This window comes from Equus caballus, chromosome 9, assembly GCF_041296265.1.
Source record: "Equus caballus isolate H_3958 breed thoroughbred chromosome 9, TB-T2T, whole genome shotgun sequence".
NCBI lineage: Eukaryota > Metazoa > Chordata > Mammalia > Perissodactyla > Equidae > Equus > Equus caballus.
Window position 1 is genome coordinate 77,046,967 of NC_091692.1, and position 19,437 is coordinate 77,066,403.

The following is a 19,437-nucleotide window of genomic DNA, read 5'->3' on the forward strand; positions in this document are numbered from 1 at the left end:
GTTTCCAATACGGGATCTATTCCTGAGGAAAAGTTGTTTCTAGACTACTACATTCTCAGTGAAGTATGTTGTCAGCAAAGCAAATACAAAATGATCCAGAGGCAAAGGCAAGTGCTACCAACATGAAAATTCAGGATTTACTAAAATACCATATATTCCAAATGATTCAGAAGTCATCAAATTGTATCAGGTTTGAATCAAACTTTTTATATTACCCATCTGTTTTGCAAATAAAAGATAATTGGGAAATGTTTTAAGTTGAATTAAAATCAGACAAATATCAATAATTAATTTTTCTTTTTCTCCACTCTAATTTTTAATATTTTAAGCATCCTGTTGAAAAGATCCTACTCAGACAAAGTCTATTTATTTCGCTAGTTAAAGAAGACCCTTAAGACTTTTTCCCCTTACTCTTTCAAGATTCCTGTGCAGTATCAGAGATTGATGAGGTTTAGATGTCGTAATAGGGCTCCCTTATTTCTAACTCTGCTCACAAACCAAACTTCAGTGATCATCAACCAAATTCCTGTGGGGTGCAATTTCTCTCAGCTAAAATACCTAGTGCAAATATTTGCAATATCTTTCTTGTTAATCATTCTCCACTTCTGTAACACACACACACACACACACACACACACACACACACACACACATAAGGTCATCAGCTTTAATTATCCACACTAAAGAAGGGAAGCAACAATGGTAACTATTCAAAACTGTCGATAAAGCAGTGGCCAGCCCGTGGCACAGTGGTTAAGTTCACACTCTCTGCTTTGGTGGCCCGAGGTTCGCTGGTTCGGATCCCGGGTGTTGACCTACACACCACTTGGCAAGCCATGCTGTGGTAGGCGTCCCACATATAAAGTAGAGGAAGATGGGCATGGATGTTAGCTCAAGGCCAGTCTTTCTCAGCAAAAATGAGGAGGATTGGCAGTGGATGTTAGCTCAGGGCTAATCTTCCTCAAACAAACAAAAAAGCTGTAGATAAAGCAGAAAAATTCACATTTGATTTTGAAAGCTATTTTTTTGGGGGGAGGGAGGTGGTTACTGCATGACAGCAAAGTGACCTTTCCACTGAATATTTTTCTTGGGTGATTACAACATTTGCTTTCCCAGGCATGCATATATGCATTGACTCAAACATTTGAAAGGAAATTCCCTTGCAGGGAATGAACAAGGGGGAAACCAATGCCATATGAAGACTAGTTCTCTCAATAATATGAACATCTTCAACACTGTGCCCCTATAGTGACGGACATCTTCACTGATTGCAGACAAAAATATGTATAGTTCTAATTACACTGTGGAAAGCCTTTAAAAGAGGTTGTCCTTACTAAAGAATCATCTACCCTCCAACTCCCAGTTTACCAAGGTGTGTTTTGTACCTACATCTAGGCTAAAGACTAAAAAGAACAAAATATCCTTCAACAAAACAGAACAATTATATCTTTCATTAATTAGGCTCCTGTTTACCATTGTCCACCTCACAGTATTGTCATGGGGACACAACAAACCAGTACATCAAGAGTCTTTCAAACAGTACCTGGAATATATGTATATATCTAACAAAATGTCAGTTGCTATTAACAGTGTTTGTCAGCAAAAGCCCCTCTTCCTCACACAGCCAACTGGGACTTTTACAAAATTCCCACATGCACAGTATTGTTTCATCTGCTCAACATGATTGGGAAGGTAGTTTTTATGATACCCATTCTATAGAGGAAGAATTTGAGGCTTAGGAAGTCACATGACTTGCCCAATATCATAAAGTGATCAATCTGAGCCTGGCAAACAAACCTTTCAACTTTAAGACCAAGGAGTTTTTCTCCAGAGCCCCTTTTATACCATATTCAGAGCCTCATGCAACGAGACTGACCACAAATGTGTTTCAATCCCACTCTAAAGGGGACATAGCCAATATTTCCCTTTATTATTACCCATCATCAAGGAGCAGCCTTCATTTAACTGAAGATGCAATGGTAATTAGTGAAAGCACTATCAGTTCTCCTCTGAGGCTGGACCACAAAATATCAATGCTGCAGCTTCAGACTCTCTTTAATTTATTGGATTATTACCTACCTTAGCCGTCTCAGCTTCTGCCTGCAGTCGCTTGGGGGTTCCTTTTTGGTCAAGCACCTTCTGGAAATTTTTGCTTTTAATGGATTGCGATTCAACACCTTCACCTTCAATTTGCAGTTTAATACCTTCGGCACAGGCAGGGTGATCAATACCCCGTGGATTCAAGCCGCAGTGGAGAGCTAAGAAAGAGGAAAAAACATAACTCAGAAAACAAATCATATAAACAAGGTGTCCAAGAGAGACAATATTTCATGTGGCCTAAGTGGGAAGAAAGGAGGCATTTGCCAGTTGAGTGGTGGTGTCATAACTATGGGAAATAATATGGTGAAGAGGGAGCATGGTATAGTGGGAAACCCTGAGCTTTGAAGTCAGAAAGACTTACGTGCAAATCCAGAAACCATCAGTTCCAAGTTGTCTGACCTTGAGCGAGTTACTAAACCCCACATCACAGACGAGAATACCAAATCAGGCAACTTCGCTAGTGCCTCCTACACACGCAGTTATTTCAACCCCTGCAGTTTAGCTTATCTCTCTGCCTTCGTCTGGAAAAGTGCTCAGTCCCTCCTTCTTCTGAATATTCTCTAGTCTTCAAGTATCCACTCAAATCTACTTCTTTCATTCATTCAACAAATATTTCTTGAGCACTTACTATGTGCCATCCCTGGGTTAGATACTGGAAAGGTGGATTTATATATGACAGGTGTTACCCTTAAAGAACTCACAATCCAATAGAAGAGGCAGACAAAGGAAGTAGTGATTTTTTAAAACAGTTATTACTGCTATACGGACAAGAAGGAAAGATCACAGGGAAGGGTTCAAGGGAGTTAAGCCTACTGGCTTCTGATTTTTCATATCTTACTCTCTCCACATCCACTAACGTGAACACCCCCACAAATAAAATCTAAAGTCTATTTTCTGAGGATATGTATTCATTCAACAAATACCTACCGAACCTCTCCTACATACCCATTATCATCAAAGAAATAGTGTATGTTATAGGAACCATACATTCCACCTAGATGACCTCCACGAACCACCAGCTGTGTATATGTGTGTGTGTATGCACACGCAGCACATATGTGTGTTTTGAAGTCTCCAGTAGTAAATTATCTCACCTTCCCATGACCCTGACTCTTCAAATTTAGTTAAACTCCCATCTTTATTCCCTTCCCTTTGGCCTCAGAGGATTTAAGGCCAGAACTTTAATCCCCTCCCATCTCCCTTATAACTTTATTTCATTGATAATCTCTTTTTACCCAACATCTTCAGTTTTCCCCTTTGTCAGCATTCTTTCCCTTCAACGAACTCCTGCGATTATAAATTCTTCCCTTTACTCAGCACCCCATCCAGGTCAGGTTTCCTCTTCTCTTTACCAGAAAATATTCTCTTTATATTGAAAGAATATTTTACATCTGAGAGATGAAGGAAGGCTTCTCAGAAGAAGTGAGTAAGGTGTTCTTTTTCCACTCTCCACTCCCTCCTTAACAGGTACCATTCATTCCCATCACTTTTGATACAATCAATCTGCTGGTGACTCTCAAATTTTAGCTCCAGCCTAGGTAGACCTCTCTTATGAGCTTCAGACATAAGTAAAACTGTTACCCAACATCCTAATTTCAATGTATCATAGATATCTCAAATGTATTCAAAACTGAACCTTTTTTACACCAAAAAAAAGTTGCCTTTTCCAGTCTTCTCCAGTTACTCACACAGAAACTGGAGTCATCTTTGACATCCCTCTCTCCATGATTCACCACATCCCTTCCATCTAATTCCAGATCCAGAAGTTCTACATCCAAAATGCTGCTCAAACCCACCTACTTCACTCCATCTCCACTGCCATCCCCCTGGTCCAAGCTACCCACGTCTTTCACCCAGACTGCTGACTAGCCCAAGTGCTCTTCCTCCCTTGACCCCCAAAATCCCATTAAAAAATGTATAGGTCAGCTTGTGAGATTCTTCTGCTTAAAACTTTCTAATGGCTTCATTTTACACCTAGATCATTCAAAAATCTTTAACATGGCCAACAAGCCCCTACATTATCTATCCCCTTTCTACCTTTCCAATTTCATCTCCCACCATGTTATCCCTTGTTCACTCCATTCTGACCACACACTTCCTTGAGCACACCAAGTTCTTTCACAGCTCCTGGACTTTGCTCATGTTTCTTTGCCTGAAATGTACTTTCCCACTCTTCACCTAACTGCTATTCATCCTTCAGGTTTCGGCTTAAATACCATTTCTTCAGATATGCCTTCCCTTAATCCTCTTCCACATCACCCCCACCTGCCCCTATCCCATGTTAGATCACGTGCCTGGAACAGTATTCAGCAAATTTTGTATGAATGGTCTTAAACAGATTTGTACAAAGGTCCACGTGCATATGACCTTATTTATACCATTTCACGTGGAAATTATCTGAATTTCTCTTCAAGTGTCTACGCTTCCTAAAAACCAAAGACCAGCCTATTTCATGGTGCATAGTAGGGGACTCAAACATGTATTAGTTCCTGCCTCCTCCCCCAGGCTTTGGGCTGGATCTCAAATAATCTTCATGAAAAACTGTGAGACAATTATATTCATTTCACAGAGAAAGGAAATGAGGCTCTAAGAGTTATAGTTACAAAAAGTCACACAGGTGTCTGCTGAAGGTCAGAAAGAATACGTATCATTTAGGATGCAGATGATTTCAAGTTTCAGATGAACAAACCCAAATGAATTAAACAGTAAGGGAAATTATTAGCTTTCAGGACAGGAAGCCCAGTAATGGTAAAAAGGTCAGAGTTAACTGATTTCCCAGCTCAACAGTGTCATCAAGGACTCCAATATTTTTTTTCCATCTCTCCATTCTGCTATCCATAACATCACTTTTATCCTAAGCCTGAGTTCCCTCATGGCACCCAGATCTACAAGCTCTAGTTCTCACCTAGCAACAGAGACAGCTTGGTTGACTATGGTTCTCTTTCCCCAAGTCCTCCTCCAAACTTTCATCTTTTCTCATTGGACCAAAGTGAATCACACACCCGTTAGTGAACTAAAACCCTGGCAGTGCAGATAGGGTTACCTTTAAACCAGCTGACCTTCAGCTAAGGTAAATTCCCCAAACCACATTGCTGCTACTCAACAAGCCAAGAGCAGAGTGAATGCTGGAGAATCAACCACAATGCCCAATTCAGGCAGTGGCAGAAAGAGAACAAAACCTATGAGAGCATGAAGCTAATTACTGTTAACATCAATCAGCTTCCCCATCTCCAAAGAATAGCCTACTTACAAAGAATATTCAATTAAATGTACTAAAATTGTGATTATTAAAAAAAAGGTGTGCTTGCGTAGGGAGCTGGGGGATTGGCATGGGACAGATTTAGACAGTAATGAGGAAAAGAGAAATGTATAACTTTGATCTTTCTCTCCAGCATGATCTTTGGATGCTTCCTGCCTTGAAACTCACAGCCTAGGAAAACCACTGAGCTGCTGATAGCTCCCAGTATCTCCTGTTCTCTTCCTCCATCACCTCCCCACCCAGTCAGACTCTTGTACTTCCTTCACCCTTGCTCATGCTGGTCCCTCCTCCTAGAAAGAGGCTCTACTCCACCCGAATCCTACTTCCTTCTTTGGAAAGCTGACTCCTCCTCAGCCCACATGTCAGTTCAGACCTCTTCATAAAGCCTTCTAGGAGTCTCTGGCTACCAGAGTAAGAACCTTTGGCTATACTCCCTCCATGAATGTAGCACCCTGATACTTCATCTTCTTACAGTATTGAGGATGTCTACTTGATTGATCTGTCTGCCTCGCCTACCACAACTGCAAGCTCCTTGAGGCAGGCTCCACCCCTTATACATCTCCATGATCTCCACTCCCAAGTCCAGAACTGGCACATAATAGGCATCTAAGAAACATTTGTTCAGCTGCTGAATGAACCAGCAACCTCCTCTCTTTACACGATCATGCCTTAAATCAAAAGGAAACTATTCTCTGCTAGTAAATACCTAGCATTCAAAATGTAAGATATCTATAAACATGAGGTGGAAAATGGTGCTTTGACTTTCGACGCACATACCCTTCTTCTTCATACAAATATTTTAATCCTCCATAGCTGTTCCCTCTTTGCCTACAAACCCAGAAGTTGATTTAGGTTTTTGTGCTTCAGTTTATTTATTTAAAACCATTTCTGACAGGCTTTGCTTTGTTTTCCCTGAAATTTCATGTCCCTAATATTTACAAATCAAGCAACTTTCAAATGGCCTCTTACAAGCTGTGACCTCCATTTCTTTGCTCATCTTGTAAAACATGTCCCTGTTTGCTTTCTCCTTTCTGTCCTCATCACTGCCCTTTCTTGTTTCCACTAAAGTTATTTACTCAATTTAATGGGCTAGCAGTTCACAGGTTGGCTTCGAGACCCTCTTCATATTTCCCTGACCTCCCTGACCACTCGTGTCTTATGGATTTCTAGTTATTAAACTGACACTGTGGGCTGTTTGTGGTCTTTACCTGAAGTGCTGCCACTGTCACCTTAATATTAATGTTGCTCATTCTGAGTTCTTCAAAATGAAGAGTTAAAAACCAAAACAGATTTCACAAATACTGCTCTTTTTAAAAGTTAACAGGAAAATATTTCACTGCAAATGCACAAATTTTAGCACTGTTTTGAGATGCCATTTTGAAAGCACCATCTCTTTTTCATGTGCAAAACCCTACTCCCTGTACATTGCTGGTGGGAATGTAAGATGGTGCAGCTGCTGTGGAAAACTGTATAGCAATTCCTCAAAAAAATTAAACAGAGAATTACCATATGATGCAGTAATTCAACAAAAGAATTGAAAGCAGGGGCTCAAACAGATATTTGTATGTCCATGTTCACAGCAGCATTATTCACAATAGCCAAAAGGTAGAAACAACCCCAGGGTCCATTGATGGATGAATGGATAAACCAAATGTGGTATATACACACAATGGAATATTATTCAGTCTTAACAAGGAATGAAGTTCTGATACCTGCTACAACATGGATGAACCTTGAAGACAATTATCCTAAGTCAAATAAGCCAACACAAAAGGACAAATATTGTTACGATTCCATTTGTATCAGGTAGAGTAGTCAAATTTATAGAAATCAAAAGTAGAACAGTGGTTACCAGGGGCTGGAGGAGAGGCAAATGGGGAATTATTGCTTAGTACAGAATTTCATTTTGGGATGATGAAAAAGTTCTGCAGATAGATAGTGCTGATGGTTACGCAACAAGAGGAATATACCTAATGCCACTGAATCATACACTTAAAATGGTTAAAATGATCAATTTTATGTTATATACATATTTTACAATAAAACTTAAAAACAAAACCCAAACTCTCATTTTTTCCTCCTCCTGGCTCCAAAAATGGAAAGAGAAGTTCTAAAAACATTTTCTTTATTCAAAGGTTTGAGTTTCTTTTTCAATAATTTCATGGTGATTTTTAGCCATAAGATGATTTTCTATTTTTTTTTTTTTTTTAAAAAGGACAATAATGACAGATCAATAGTATCAGATTACTTTAGAATTTTCCTGGAAAGGGCATGTTCTCCAAAACGGGCCCCAGCCCATTGACTGGCAGAAGAGGTGCTGCAATTGCTGGAAGTGAGCCTGGGGCCTCCTGAACGTGACCTTTGAGAGATCCCACTCCGATGTGACTTAGGTCACAGTGACAGACTATTCAGAAGTGCCAGGCCTCATTCTATCTACCCAAGATGATGCGAGAAGAGCTGAGCAATGTGCTGGGCTGCATTCATTCACAAAAACAAGTATATTTTACTTGTCAAGAAGTCGCCCAGCTTCCCAGTCCTTCCAATCCCCACCCACATCCACTCTCCCTGTAGTGAAACAAGGGACAGAGACTCGTTCAAGTTGAATGTTCCCTTCTTCTGAGCTAGGCCATGAACAGAGGCTGTGAAAATACTCCCAATAGCCCATTAGGCTTCTCTGGCTCCTGCACCAAGGGGACCTCCACTACCATCAGGCAGAAACCGCTGGCAGCTCCTGAGATGTTTTGTGCTTCTCTACTTTGACAGAACTGATCTTTTGACATAATACACTCTTCCTTTCCCTCATTTATTAAACACTCTTTTCTTTCAGGAAGTATTAAATGCTCTCTTCTTTCCACTATGAAGCTTTAACTGATTTTGTACCCATTATATCCTAAGCAATGTTGACAATCTATCTCTTTTTCTTATTAGAAGATATGTTCTCTGTGTGTGTCTACATCATGCATTGCAAATATTTATCAACATGTTTGCCTAGTCTCTGACTAGGAGGCCCTTGAAATAAGTGACTCCTCCTCATTGAGCTTTACAAACCAGAGCCTAGCCCATGGTTAATCTACAGTGAGTGCTCAATCACTGTTTACAGAGTAAGCAGAGGTACGATGGAAACATCCTGAGTCAATCCTACTCACCACCATTCCCTTCTTATGAGTAACTCACATCCCTGTTTTTCAAAAGAGCACATAAAAGCTACTTCCAACCTAACTGTGTAATTCACCAAAAATATGTTAAGTCAAATATGTAGAGCTGTCCTGAAACTGATTTACTTGACTGCCTTTAGAACAGAGACAGTCTTGTTCATCTGTGTGCCTGCAAAGACTGAACAGTTACACATAGTCAGCACCCAGTAAATGTTGCTAATGAACGAACAACCTTAGAAACAAATACACTCCAATCCCCATCATTAGCTATTAGAATCGAGACGGACTGTATACAGTTCCTGTATATGTCTTGCTTCTAGCTAGAGATGAAGTTCCTGAAGGACAGGGCTCTTGTTTCATATCTCTCTCATACGTAATATACACATAGCAGACACTCTCCAAATACGGGTTTAATTAATGGATATATATTCTAGATTCAAATTCAGCAGAGCACCACCCTCTAGAAGTAATCTCAGAATCACAAAAGGCCTCTCTTTGCACCAGACACTTTAAGTCAGCTAAACATTCCCAACACTCTCCTCCTTGCCACCTTCTGCAATATGGCTACAAAGAAAATACTCAGTTTCCCAGCCTCCCTTGCAGCTACAAATGGCTGTGGACAGATTCCTGTCTAGGAGACCTAAGCAGAAGTTTAATGCACAAAGAGACAGTTCTGGAACTGACAAAGGAGAACAGATATTAAGACCACCCTTCCCCTCCACCTTGAAAGCAGATGTAATATCTATAGCTGCTTGGGATGTTCTGTGACCATAGGGCTGCAGACATGAGAAAGCCAAGAGGCCAAGAGCCACATTGGCTCTGCCATCATTGGGCTACTCACACTATGTTCTTACCTGCCTACCTCTGGACTCGATGCTAAATGAGAAAAATAATCCCTTATCTATTAAGCCATGGTGAATCAGGTCTTCTATAACTGTCAGATAAAACATTCCAAACTGACACACAATTCCATTTTAACCTCTTCCTTAAGGAGAAGAAAATAAAACAACTGAAAGCCCAACCAGAATGTTTTGCTTGGGTTTCATTACTCCCATTATGACTTAGAAAGCTGTATAACTACAGTAATATCTTACCAAGGAAGATGTACATTAAGAACACATGCTGTTATCAAGAACACTTATCAGAAGTATCATCAATCCAGATGACACTGTGAAAAGCTGAAGGCAAAACTCTCTTACTTACCTGGAGGCCTCTGGTGCCCAGAAATGTGCTTAGATGACTCATAATAACCCTTTGCATGAATGAATGGGAATGTGTTCACAGGTGTTAGATCACTAATGTTTTAACACAAAAATACATCATGTACCAGAAACTGTCTCAGGAACACAGGATTGGGTTAAGCTAGTGGACACGGAGTACAATGTTTCCTTGGGCAAAGGAACCTATCCAGCAGACATCTTCTAGGGCAGGGGTCAGCAAACTATGGTCCATGGGCCAAGCCCAGCCCACCACCTGTTTTCCCATGGCTTATGAGTCAAGAATGGTTTTTACATTTTTAAATGGTTGGAAAAATAAAAGAAAAATATTTTGTGATCTCTGAGAATTATATGAAATTCAAATGCTAACATCCATAAATACAGTTCTATTGGAACACATGCTTATTTATTTATATGTTGTGTACGGCTGCTTTTGTGCTATAATGGCAGAGTAAGTAGTTGTGACAGAGACCACATGGCCTGTAAAGACTAAAATATTTCCTAGCTGGCCCTTTACAAAAAAGTCTGCTGGCCCCTGTTCCAGAGTAGAGTCCAAGAACCCCAGCCACCTCCACGCTAACAATATCAAGGAAGAACTCATGGGTCTTTGAGCAACTAGCTTCCAATTATTCTGCACTCCCAAGCAATTTAAATGAGATAAATTATGTTTGACTTTAAGATTTGGGTCAGGCTACGAGGAGACAGAATATGACTTCCAAACCTCTCCTTAGTCAGCTAATGGAGTCCTTTTCTCACTATCAAAAAGAACACAGTTAAAAACACAAATTTCCAGATGGGCAACTTGGAGGCATTAAAAGATGACATGCCCACTCCCAGCAAGTCTGTAACTGAGTAGTCATAGATGGCTCCCCTGTTCCAAACAAGAAGAGGCTGGAGAGGAAGAAGGCACTTTGCCAATGAGAAGAAACGGTAAGAAATAACATGGAACGTGAAAAGTTAGACCCAAAAAACACACTCTATCATCCTCAAAAGTTTGCCCAATGGTATCCCTGACAACTATCGTGTGGCCACCAGAGCTGGGCCTGGATGACTTCTCTTCCAGCTAGATATTTAGACTACATGCAGCTGTGTCAGGACACTGCCTCCTCCGAGCTGCACGAGGCACATCACTCTGGCTCATGTGTCTACGGAGATGATTTCATCTTTGTAAAAGAGCTTGTCATAAGAGAACCTCGTTCCCCAAAGGCTACTTAAATGTAATGACCACAGTGAATGTTTACCCTTCCTACCCATGATATCTGGACTAGACAATCTAAATACAGCAGAAATTAAAATAATGTTTAACTTACATATTTCAGCATCAGTAGAGTGGGGAAAGGCTTTGGACAATCTCTCTCCAAGGCATGCAAACATTAACTCTTCTTATTCATGAAGAAAATACAAAGGCAGATACCCTCAGAGGTTCTATGAAGCTTTAGACCGAGGATGCAAACACCAGATTGAGAGAGAGAGGTGGTCTACACTGCTGACTTTAAAATATTTTTAATCACGATACGATAAGAAACAGATTTCGTATTGTGAATCAGTGCCCAAACATATATATATCCATGTATACAAATTAGAGTTATTATGAAAAAATACATTCTTTTACTACAGGTCATCTCATTTTTTCTTATTTTTTAAAAATAAAACAGTGCCTCTTGAATGCTTCTGAGAAGATAGACTAGACATACTTTTCTCAATTCATCCTGGTAGGAAAAAATAGAAACCCTGGACATTATACATAAGAGAAACATAAGATGACTTTGAAAGGTAGAGAGACGATAGACCATCTAGGGACTTTCAGACTCAAGAAATGACATGGGAGAAAGTTCCTCAGGCTTTATTTTTGCCTAATATACTCCAGACTTGGAGCTGAAGAAGCCCACAACATAGAAATAGCCTAGGGTACAGACAAAAAATAAGACAACAAAAGCCTGATTTATCTAGTCAAAGGACCATGAAAGAACAGCCTAGCAAGACAGAAAACTTTTAGACAACAACCCTTCTACTCAAACATCACAGAAAAAATGTGACCCAACCACCCATTCCAGCAAAGGCTGAGCGGAGAGCCTAGACTCCCACCCTCTTCGGGCTGTAATAATGTACCCCAAAACTCCCAAGGGAGTGGTATCCAAGAAAGCCAAGTAGGGAGCCCAGACTTTTCATCTCTGTCGACTGGTAACGAGGCCACCTTTCCACCCCTGCAATGTTAGTTGAGTTGACGCCGAGATGCTGGACTTCCACACCCACCAGACAATAAGAAGCAGCCCCTCCTTCCCAGGGGGTGGAGGGTGTCAAGGAAACCTGGTGGTGAGTCAGGAGGTTCACCATCACTCAGTAAATAAAGAGGCTCCACTTCCCAGGAATCAACTGAGGCAGAGTGGGGAACCTGGATTTCTAACTCCAACTGGACAAAGTCGTGTTAAAGAAAGCCAGCTAAACTAGAAGGTTTAAATAAGATCCAGAGACTCATAATATAAAATAAAAATATCCAAGTTTCAATAAAAAAAATCACTCATAACCAAGAACCGGGAGGATCTCAAACTAAATAAGAAAAGACAACCAATAGCTGCCAACACCAAAGATGACAGAGACGTCAGAAATATCTGACAAAGATTTTATAGCAGCCGTGATAAAAGCGCTTCAATGACTAATTATACCTGACACAAACAAAAAAATAAAATAGAAAGCTTAAGCCAAGAAATAGAAAGTCACAGCAAAGGAATGGAAGACACAAAGAACCACCAAATGGAAACGTTAGAAGTGGAAAATATAGTCACCCAAATAAAAGGCTCAGTAGATGGGCTCAACAACAGAATGGAGACTAAAGAAGATTTAATCAGAAAGGGTAGAGGAAACTTTCTTGGAAACGTTCTACATCTTGCTTTGTTTACATGATACTATACATGTATCAAAACTCAGTGAACTGAACACTTAACATATGTGCTTTTTATTGTAAATACAATCTAAAAAAAATGAAAAACAGAATTAAATACAGACACTAGATATACTTTATTTTTAGAAAGCGTTTACAAATGATTTTTTAATTATGTGTTTCTATTCCTATCCCTCTTCCCCACTCAACACACAGCTACACAGAGATTTAAGTCCAAGCTGTACCACCTTCTTGCCACATATATTTAAGCATGGACAAGTTATATTACCTCTCTTCGGTAAAATGGCAATACTAGCAATACCTTATTACATATCCTCACATTTTTATCACGTTGATAAAGTGAGATAACACATATAGAACACCTGGCACCTACCATATGTTTAATGAACATCAATCCATCATTTTTATCCTACTGCCTTCCTCCATCACAATGGAGGACCACTTGGCCTTAACATTTTAAAAATTATTAAATAAAGAAAATGGTAACTGTGTAATTTTAAAGGAAAAACGTAGTACAAACTTGAAAAGTGGCAACCCTAAAAGAAAAGAGCAAACTAAAGTGAAATTCAGTAAAAAGAAAGAAAAGTCAGAAGGAAAAAAGAATGGCTTTTCAAAGATACAAAGAACCTTGGTGAGGAATGAGGTTATAAATAAAGATAAAAGCAAATACCTGCACCTTGTAACATCTTTTCTGCTGGTGAGCTGATGGCATTCTCTGTCAAACCAAGCTAATGAAAAAAAGGTGACTCTAATTGTTTGGAAAGTCTTTACATATTACAATCTGCTATTTCAGAAAAGGAGGACAAAGAAGTACAGAATTAACATATATGGAAGACTTATCCTTTATCACTAAGGTATTACATATTAGAAGGAGGGAATTAGATATTAGAAGGAGGCAAAGACAGATGCTAAGCAACGTGTTTAAGGCTACTCTGAAAATAGCAAAGTGGAAATGAAAACAAGAATTCTTCCATATCACATACATATTGTTCCCACCACACCATGCTTCTCTGCAAAATAAGAGGTGTTTTTCTCTACAGCTTAACCATCGCTTAGTCAGTAAAATTATGGGCTTTGGAGTCAAATAAATCTGGCTCCTCCATTGACCAGCTGTGTGGCCTCGGGCAAGTTACTTAGCTTTACATTAGGGCTGTCTTACTATAAAATTTGAATAATCATGGGGCTGGCCCCGTGGCCGAGTGGTTAAGTCTGTGCGCTCCGCTGCAGGCGGCCCAGTGTTTCGTTGGTTCGAATCCTGGGCACGGACATGGCACTGCTCATCAAGCCACGCTGAGGCGGCATCCCACATGCTACAACTAGAAGGACCCACAACGAAGAATATACAACTATGTACTGGGGGGCTTTGGGGAGAAAAAGGAAAAAATAAAATCTTTAAAAAAAAAAAATTTGAATAATCATAACTTCTTTATACTGCATTGGAAGAATTAAATGAAATGTATTTAAAGTGCTTAGTCAATGCCTGGCACCCAGTAAGTGCCCAACAAATGGTAACCATTGCTGTAATCATTACTTCCTTTGCTCCTGTTAATATCATCTTGATATTGATTTCTTCAAAAGGAAATACCTTGACTCTTGGTATACACATCTGCATGCACATGCACACATGGCTCCACTAAAAGAAAAGAAGCGACTGGTCAGTATGGTTAGGGAAGGTAGAGGGGGACAAAAGGTCAGGTAAAGGCTTCAGAGAAGAAAAAGAAAAGCTTAAAATTCTCTTGAAAGGGTTCTCCTGGCAACTAAGGAAAAAAAATAATATCTCAGGCAGAAACATAAGTTATCTGTCAAATCACAGAAACATGAAAGAGGCTTGACTGGTTCCAGCTGACTTGATGAATGTCAGTGTTCCCCTTCCCCAAGGGGGTGGAGCGAGGTCATCTTAACACGCAATTTTGTTTGCTCGCTCTCTCCATTCATAGTAACACTCAGACGAAAGGAACGCTCAAGTTTAACTAGCCCCATCCCTTGTTTCACTTGATGTTCACAAATGCATATATGATATATACGTGTGTATATACATCTTTATATGTGTGTATATACACATAAATCAAAGATCATATTATCTAAAAGGAGCTGTAATGACGGAGGAAATGGACAGATCTTAATTTATAGGTTGAGAATCAGCATTTTTAAAACTTGTGATCTGAGGACTGAAAGTAGCTCGAAGGTCAATGGAACCATTGATAGGTATAGAACTTGCTAAAGACTCATTAGTAAGAAAAAAATGCTTTTTAAATTTCTCAAACTTTTTAAGAAACTTGATCAGATGCCATCCAACTTGGCAAAAAAAATCGCAGGTCAATACACCTCAATGCACCTCAGTCAATCCTCTGAAGCCACAGTGTCCAACATGGGAGTCAATAGCTACAAGTGGCTATTTTAATTTAAATTAATTATTTTTAAATACAATTTGAAATTTAGTCAAATCGGCCACATTTCAATTGCTCAACAGACACACGTGGCTGTGGCTACCTGTGGACAGTATAGATTACTGAACATTTTCATCATCACAGAAAGTTCTACTGGGTAGCACAACTTTAAAAGAATATCAGTGTCTTCCTTCTCAATGTTCAAGTCAATTTGTGACTTTAACAAGAATTGAGAAAACATGAATTTGAAGTCAGAAATTTCTTCTATATTTCTTGTTTTTAGTGATCTTAAGCATATCTCCATTTTAGACAAAAGAAAAAAATTAAGTATAATGCCAAAATTGGGGATTATATGAAATTTTTGCTCTTTTAGAATGAACAGCCCTGTAACCTATTGCTGTACCCTACACATTTCAGATATGCTTTTATAAACGTAAGTGACTTCCTGTTTGGTTATTCTAGACAACTGTCAGATCTCTGAATAATCTATCCCCCAGTCTGATTGCTTCTGTGTCACAAATCACAACGATTTTTGTTGTTGTTGTTATAAGTTTTTAGAGACCCAAGATTATCTCTGAGGGAGATAGAGAAATTGAGATTCAGAGATAAACCAGCTCTGGCAAAACTCACAATCTACTAAAATAGTGCCTTCCAAATGTCTACCCGGAGAGGAGAGAGATGTGATGAAAATTTCATTTGTCCTTAGTGAAACGAAAAAAAAAGAAAAAGATAGCCTTGTGAGTTTTCCATTGGCCAAATGTTCTCAGAGTAAAGGCCTGTCTTTTATTCTGACATTGTCTTCCCTGCATTTTTTGGTGTTAACTGCCCATCTTTTATGACATTAGATAAGAGGTGATGAGTGTATCTGTGTGTATCTGGGCACATGAGTTTTGATGCTAGCAAAAGAAAAATGGCATAGAAACTATGAGCGTCCCCATTTTTAAAAAATTACTTGTCTATGAAAGCTAAACGTTTGAGTACTTCTATGCTATTGATGAATAAAAAACAGGCCAATCGTTACCTGCAGATAATATGGGGGGTAAGGGAGGGTGGGAATAAGAGCTGCAGAGAAAGTAATGATGAGAGGCTTCAAAACTTGAGAAAGGAAACCATTACTTCCAAGGCAGAAAAATCAGGCAAGACTTCATAGGACCTTGTAGTTCAGATAGGTTTTGAAGAAAAAGTCGGATTTGCATCCATAGATCAGGGGAAGATGTCCAAGCAGAAGGACCAATTTAAACAAAGGTACAGCTTAGGAAAGTTTGGAACATTTACAAGGATGAACAAGTCATTTGAAATCTAATGTACATAAACAGAAATTGTGGACATGAGACAGGAGGATAATCTGGGATCAGAATACAATGAGCGTGTGTGGTCTTTGGTATTAGGATAAGAAGTCTGTAACATTTTTCACTAAACAATTGGAAAGTCAATAAATGTTTCGAGCAGAGAGGAACTTAGCCAATGTTGTGCTTCAGTAATATGGTTATGACAACATTCATCTGTTGATATGTGAGCATCCTTTAAGATGCAGTTTAAGCCTCATTAAAACCTTTTCCCCTCGTCCAACACATTCCTACATTCCATAATCTGAACTCCCAAAGCATTTATCTATACTAACTAGGGCAGTATGTTACCACTTCAAGTCGCCACCACAAACTTTGGCATCCAGTAAATCATGTTATTAAGTACCAATATAATTACCTGTGTCTCTTTAAATACTGGGCCCACAGTAGGGGCTAATGACTGTTTGTACAAACCAACACCATGTCCCACGGCCCTTATGCTCCCATCCATGAGTCCTACAGCTGAGCACTGGTGGGTGTGCATCCTGCGGACATCTTAATCACATACATATACATGGTTCTAAGGGACAACCAAGGAAACAAAACCACAAGTAAATGGCAGAGCACAATTGGGTATTTGAGAAAGGATTTATATCCCTACTTAGCTTTTCAAACTAGATAATGCTTCTGAAATATTTTACCAGTTTCCTCATTGGTCTAGATCTTCTTGGCTTGTATACAAAAACAAAAACAATTCTAAGGAAAACACTCTGAAAGATTAGCAATTCATTTTATGGTGGTGTAAATTATTTCTAAAGATGCTTCTAGTCAGTTCTCAATATGACAGCCATTAAAACATTGTAAACACCAACTGTTACAATCTAAATCTCTCCTTAAGATTAGGGAGAAGGGAGAAAAATCAAGTACATAAAGCTCAGATTAGAGAAAGTCTATCAATCCAACCATTTGCTGATATCAAAAGCCATGAGGAAGATGGCACCACTCTAAGTTCATGTTTTCAAATTTCAGCTGAATCCTCAAGCTTGCCCTGTCTTCCATCTTCAACCAGCCCACTTGCTTCCCCCATAAGTCTATTAACGTGCTCAAGTCTAGCCCTATATAATAATCCTCCCCCAACTCTGTTGATCACTTAACAAACTACTCCCCTCTTTTTCCCTTCCCTACAGTAAGACTGTTAACAATGCATTATTATTTATAGTATAGGCAGCCCTAGGTAGGCACTATACTAAGCACTGTGCATACTAGGGTAGATCAAATTACTATTTGATAAATATTCACTCCCCTTCCCTTGGAGCAGAGTATGTGTCCCTATATGATCCAGCTATTCCACTTCTGGGTATTTATCCAAAGAACATGAAACCACTAATTCAAAAAGATATCTGCATCCCTGTGTTCGTTGCAGCATTATTCACAATAGCCAAGACTTGGAAGCAACCCAAGTGCCCACCCAACGGATGAATGGATAAAGATGTGGTGGATATGTATATATATATATATACATACACAATGGAAGACTATTCAGCTGTAAAAAAGACAAAATCGTGCCATTTGTGACAACATGGATGGATCTTGAGGGTATTAATGCTAAGCTAAATAAATCAGACAAAGACAAATATCATATGATTTCACTCATATGTGGAAGATAAACACATAGAGAAGAACAGATTGGTGGTTACCAGAGGGGGAGGGTGAAAGGGGTAAAGGGGCACATATGTATGGTGACAGATAAAAACTAGACTGTTGGTGGTGAACATGATGCAGTCTACACAGAAGCTGAAATAGTGTACACCTGAAATTTATACAATGTTATAAGCCAGAGTATGTGTCCCTATACAATGACCTTGACTTTGGCCTTGGCCTTGAGAGTTAATTTGGCCAATGGATGTGAGTGGACGAGATGTGAGCAGTAGTTAAACATGCTTACGCAGTTTAGTTTGGCCTGTTACACACTTACGATAACCAGGAAAAGAGCATGCCCAGGGGCTCTTGCCCCTTCAGCCTGGCCCCCAGAATGAGACACACAGAGCAGAGCTGACCTCAACCTAAAGTCTGGAACCAAGCCCAGCCTCTCTTGGCAGAGAGGCGGAGAGAACCGGAGAGGGCAGCAGATGCCAGATCCACAGGAGGCTGCAAGCCATGACAGGATTTTTTTTCTTTATCCTAAGGCCAATGGAGTACCTTTGGGATGCAGCTTCTAGGGAAAGTCTTCTCCATTCCATCCAGATGCTGTTTAGGGTCCCTTTAAATCCTTCAGAGCCCCATTGCACTGTTATAGAAGCATGTACTACAATACAATTATTGCTTACGCATTTACCACACCACCAATGCTGACTTCTCCCCACAATGGTCACAATGGTCAAAATAATCTGAGCTAGAGACAGTAGTGACTAAACTCTGGTAATGTCAGTGGGAATTTAGAGGAACAGATGTTTGAATTGATGGGTCTTACCCCTTTGAACACATGACCTCAACATATCAGAAACAGGGTAAGAGGAAAGACATCCAAAGTCAGGGGAGCAGTCCACAATAGCCATGCCCTTCTCAGGGCAGATCCTGAATTCTTGCTCTGCAGGCAGAACTGAATCTGGGAAGCAGCTAGTGCAAGAGGCGGTGGCTCTGCCAGCTGATACTAAAATAAATCAGAGAGTAATAGGCCTTTATCAGCCATAAACCCTCTGCCCCCATTTGCATGGCTGCCTCCTTGTTATTCAAGCCTCCACTCAAACATCACCTCCTCAGGGAGGACATTCCTGACCACATCATCTAAGTAGCTTCCCAGGCAAACACCACCCCCTCATTCTGTTTTGAGTCCCTACATGGTACCTGGTACTCTGATATTGAATGGCCTATGTGTTTACTGTCTGCTTCCTCCAACAAACACTGTTAGTTCTGAGAGGAAGGGGCCTTGCCTGTGTCATTCATTTTTACAACCATAGCACAGTGCCTGGCACATGGGCACTCAGTAAATAATCGCTAAATTAACGAACGAATGGGAATGCAATGCCCCTGTTCTTTTATATACATCCTTCTCTACAGTATTTGTTTTCCTCTGCAAGGCTGCTTCAGATGTTCCTGTTTAGGAAGATATTTGGAGTCCTACAAACTTATGCAAG

At 39.8% G+C, this 19,437-nt stretch overlaps 1 protein-coding gene across 3 annotated transcripts in view; it reads right to left on the bottom strand.

Moving 5' to 3' along the window:
* Positions 1-19,437, bottom strand: part of SAMD12 (sterile alpha motif domain containing 12) — a 383,753-nt gene that overhangs the window by 342,048 nt on the left and 22,268 nt on the right. For all 3 annotated transcript variants that reach the window (XR_011421372.1, XM_070221753.1, XM_023648892.2), the window contains exon 2: positions 2,080-2,258. Coding sequence is in view for 2 of the 3 variants with exons in the window: in XM_070221753.1 (XP_070077854.1) it covers positions 2,080-2,258 (179 nt within the window). In the remaining variant the exon portion in view is untranslated. The remainder of the gene's footprint in view (positions 1-2,079; positions 2,259-19,437) is intronic.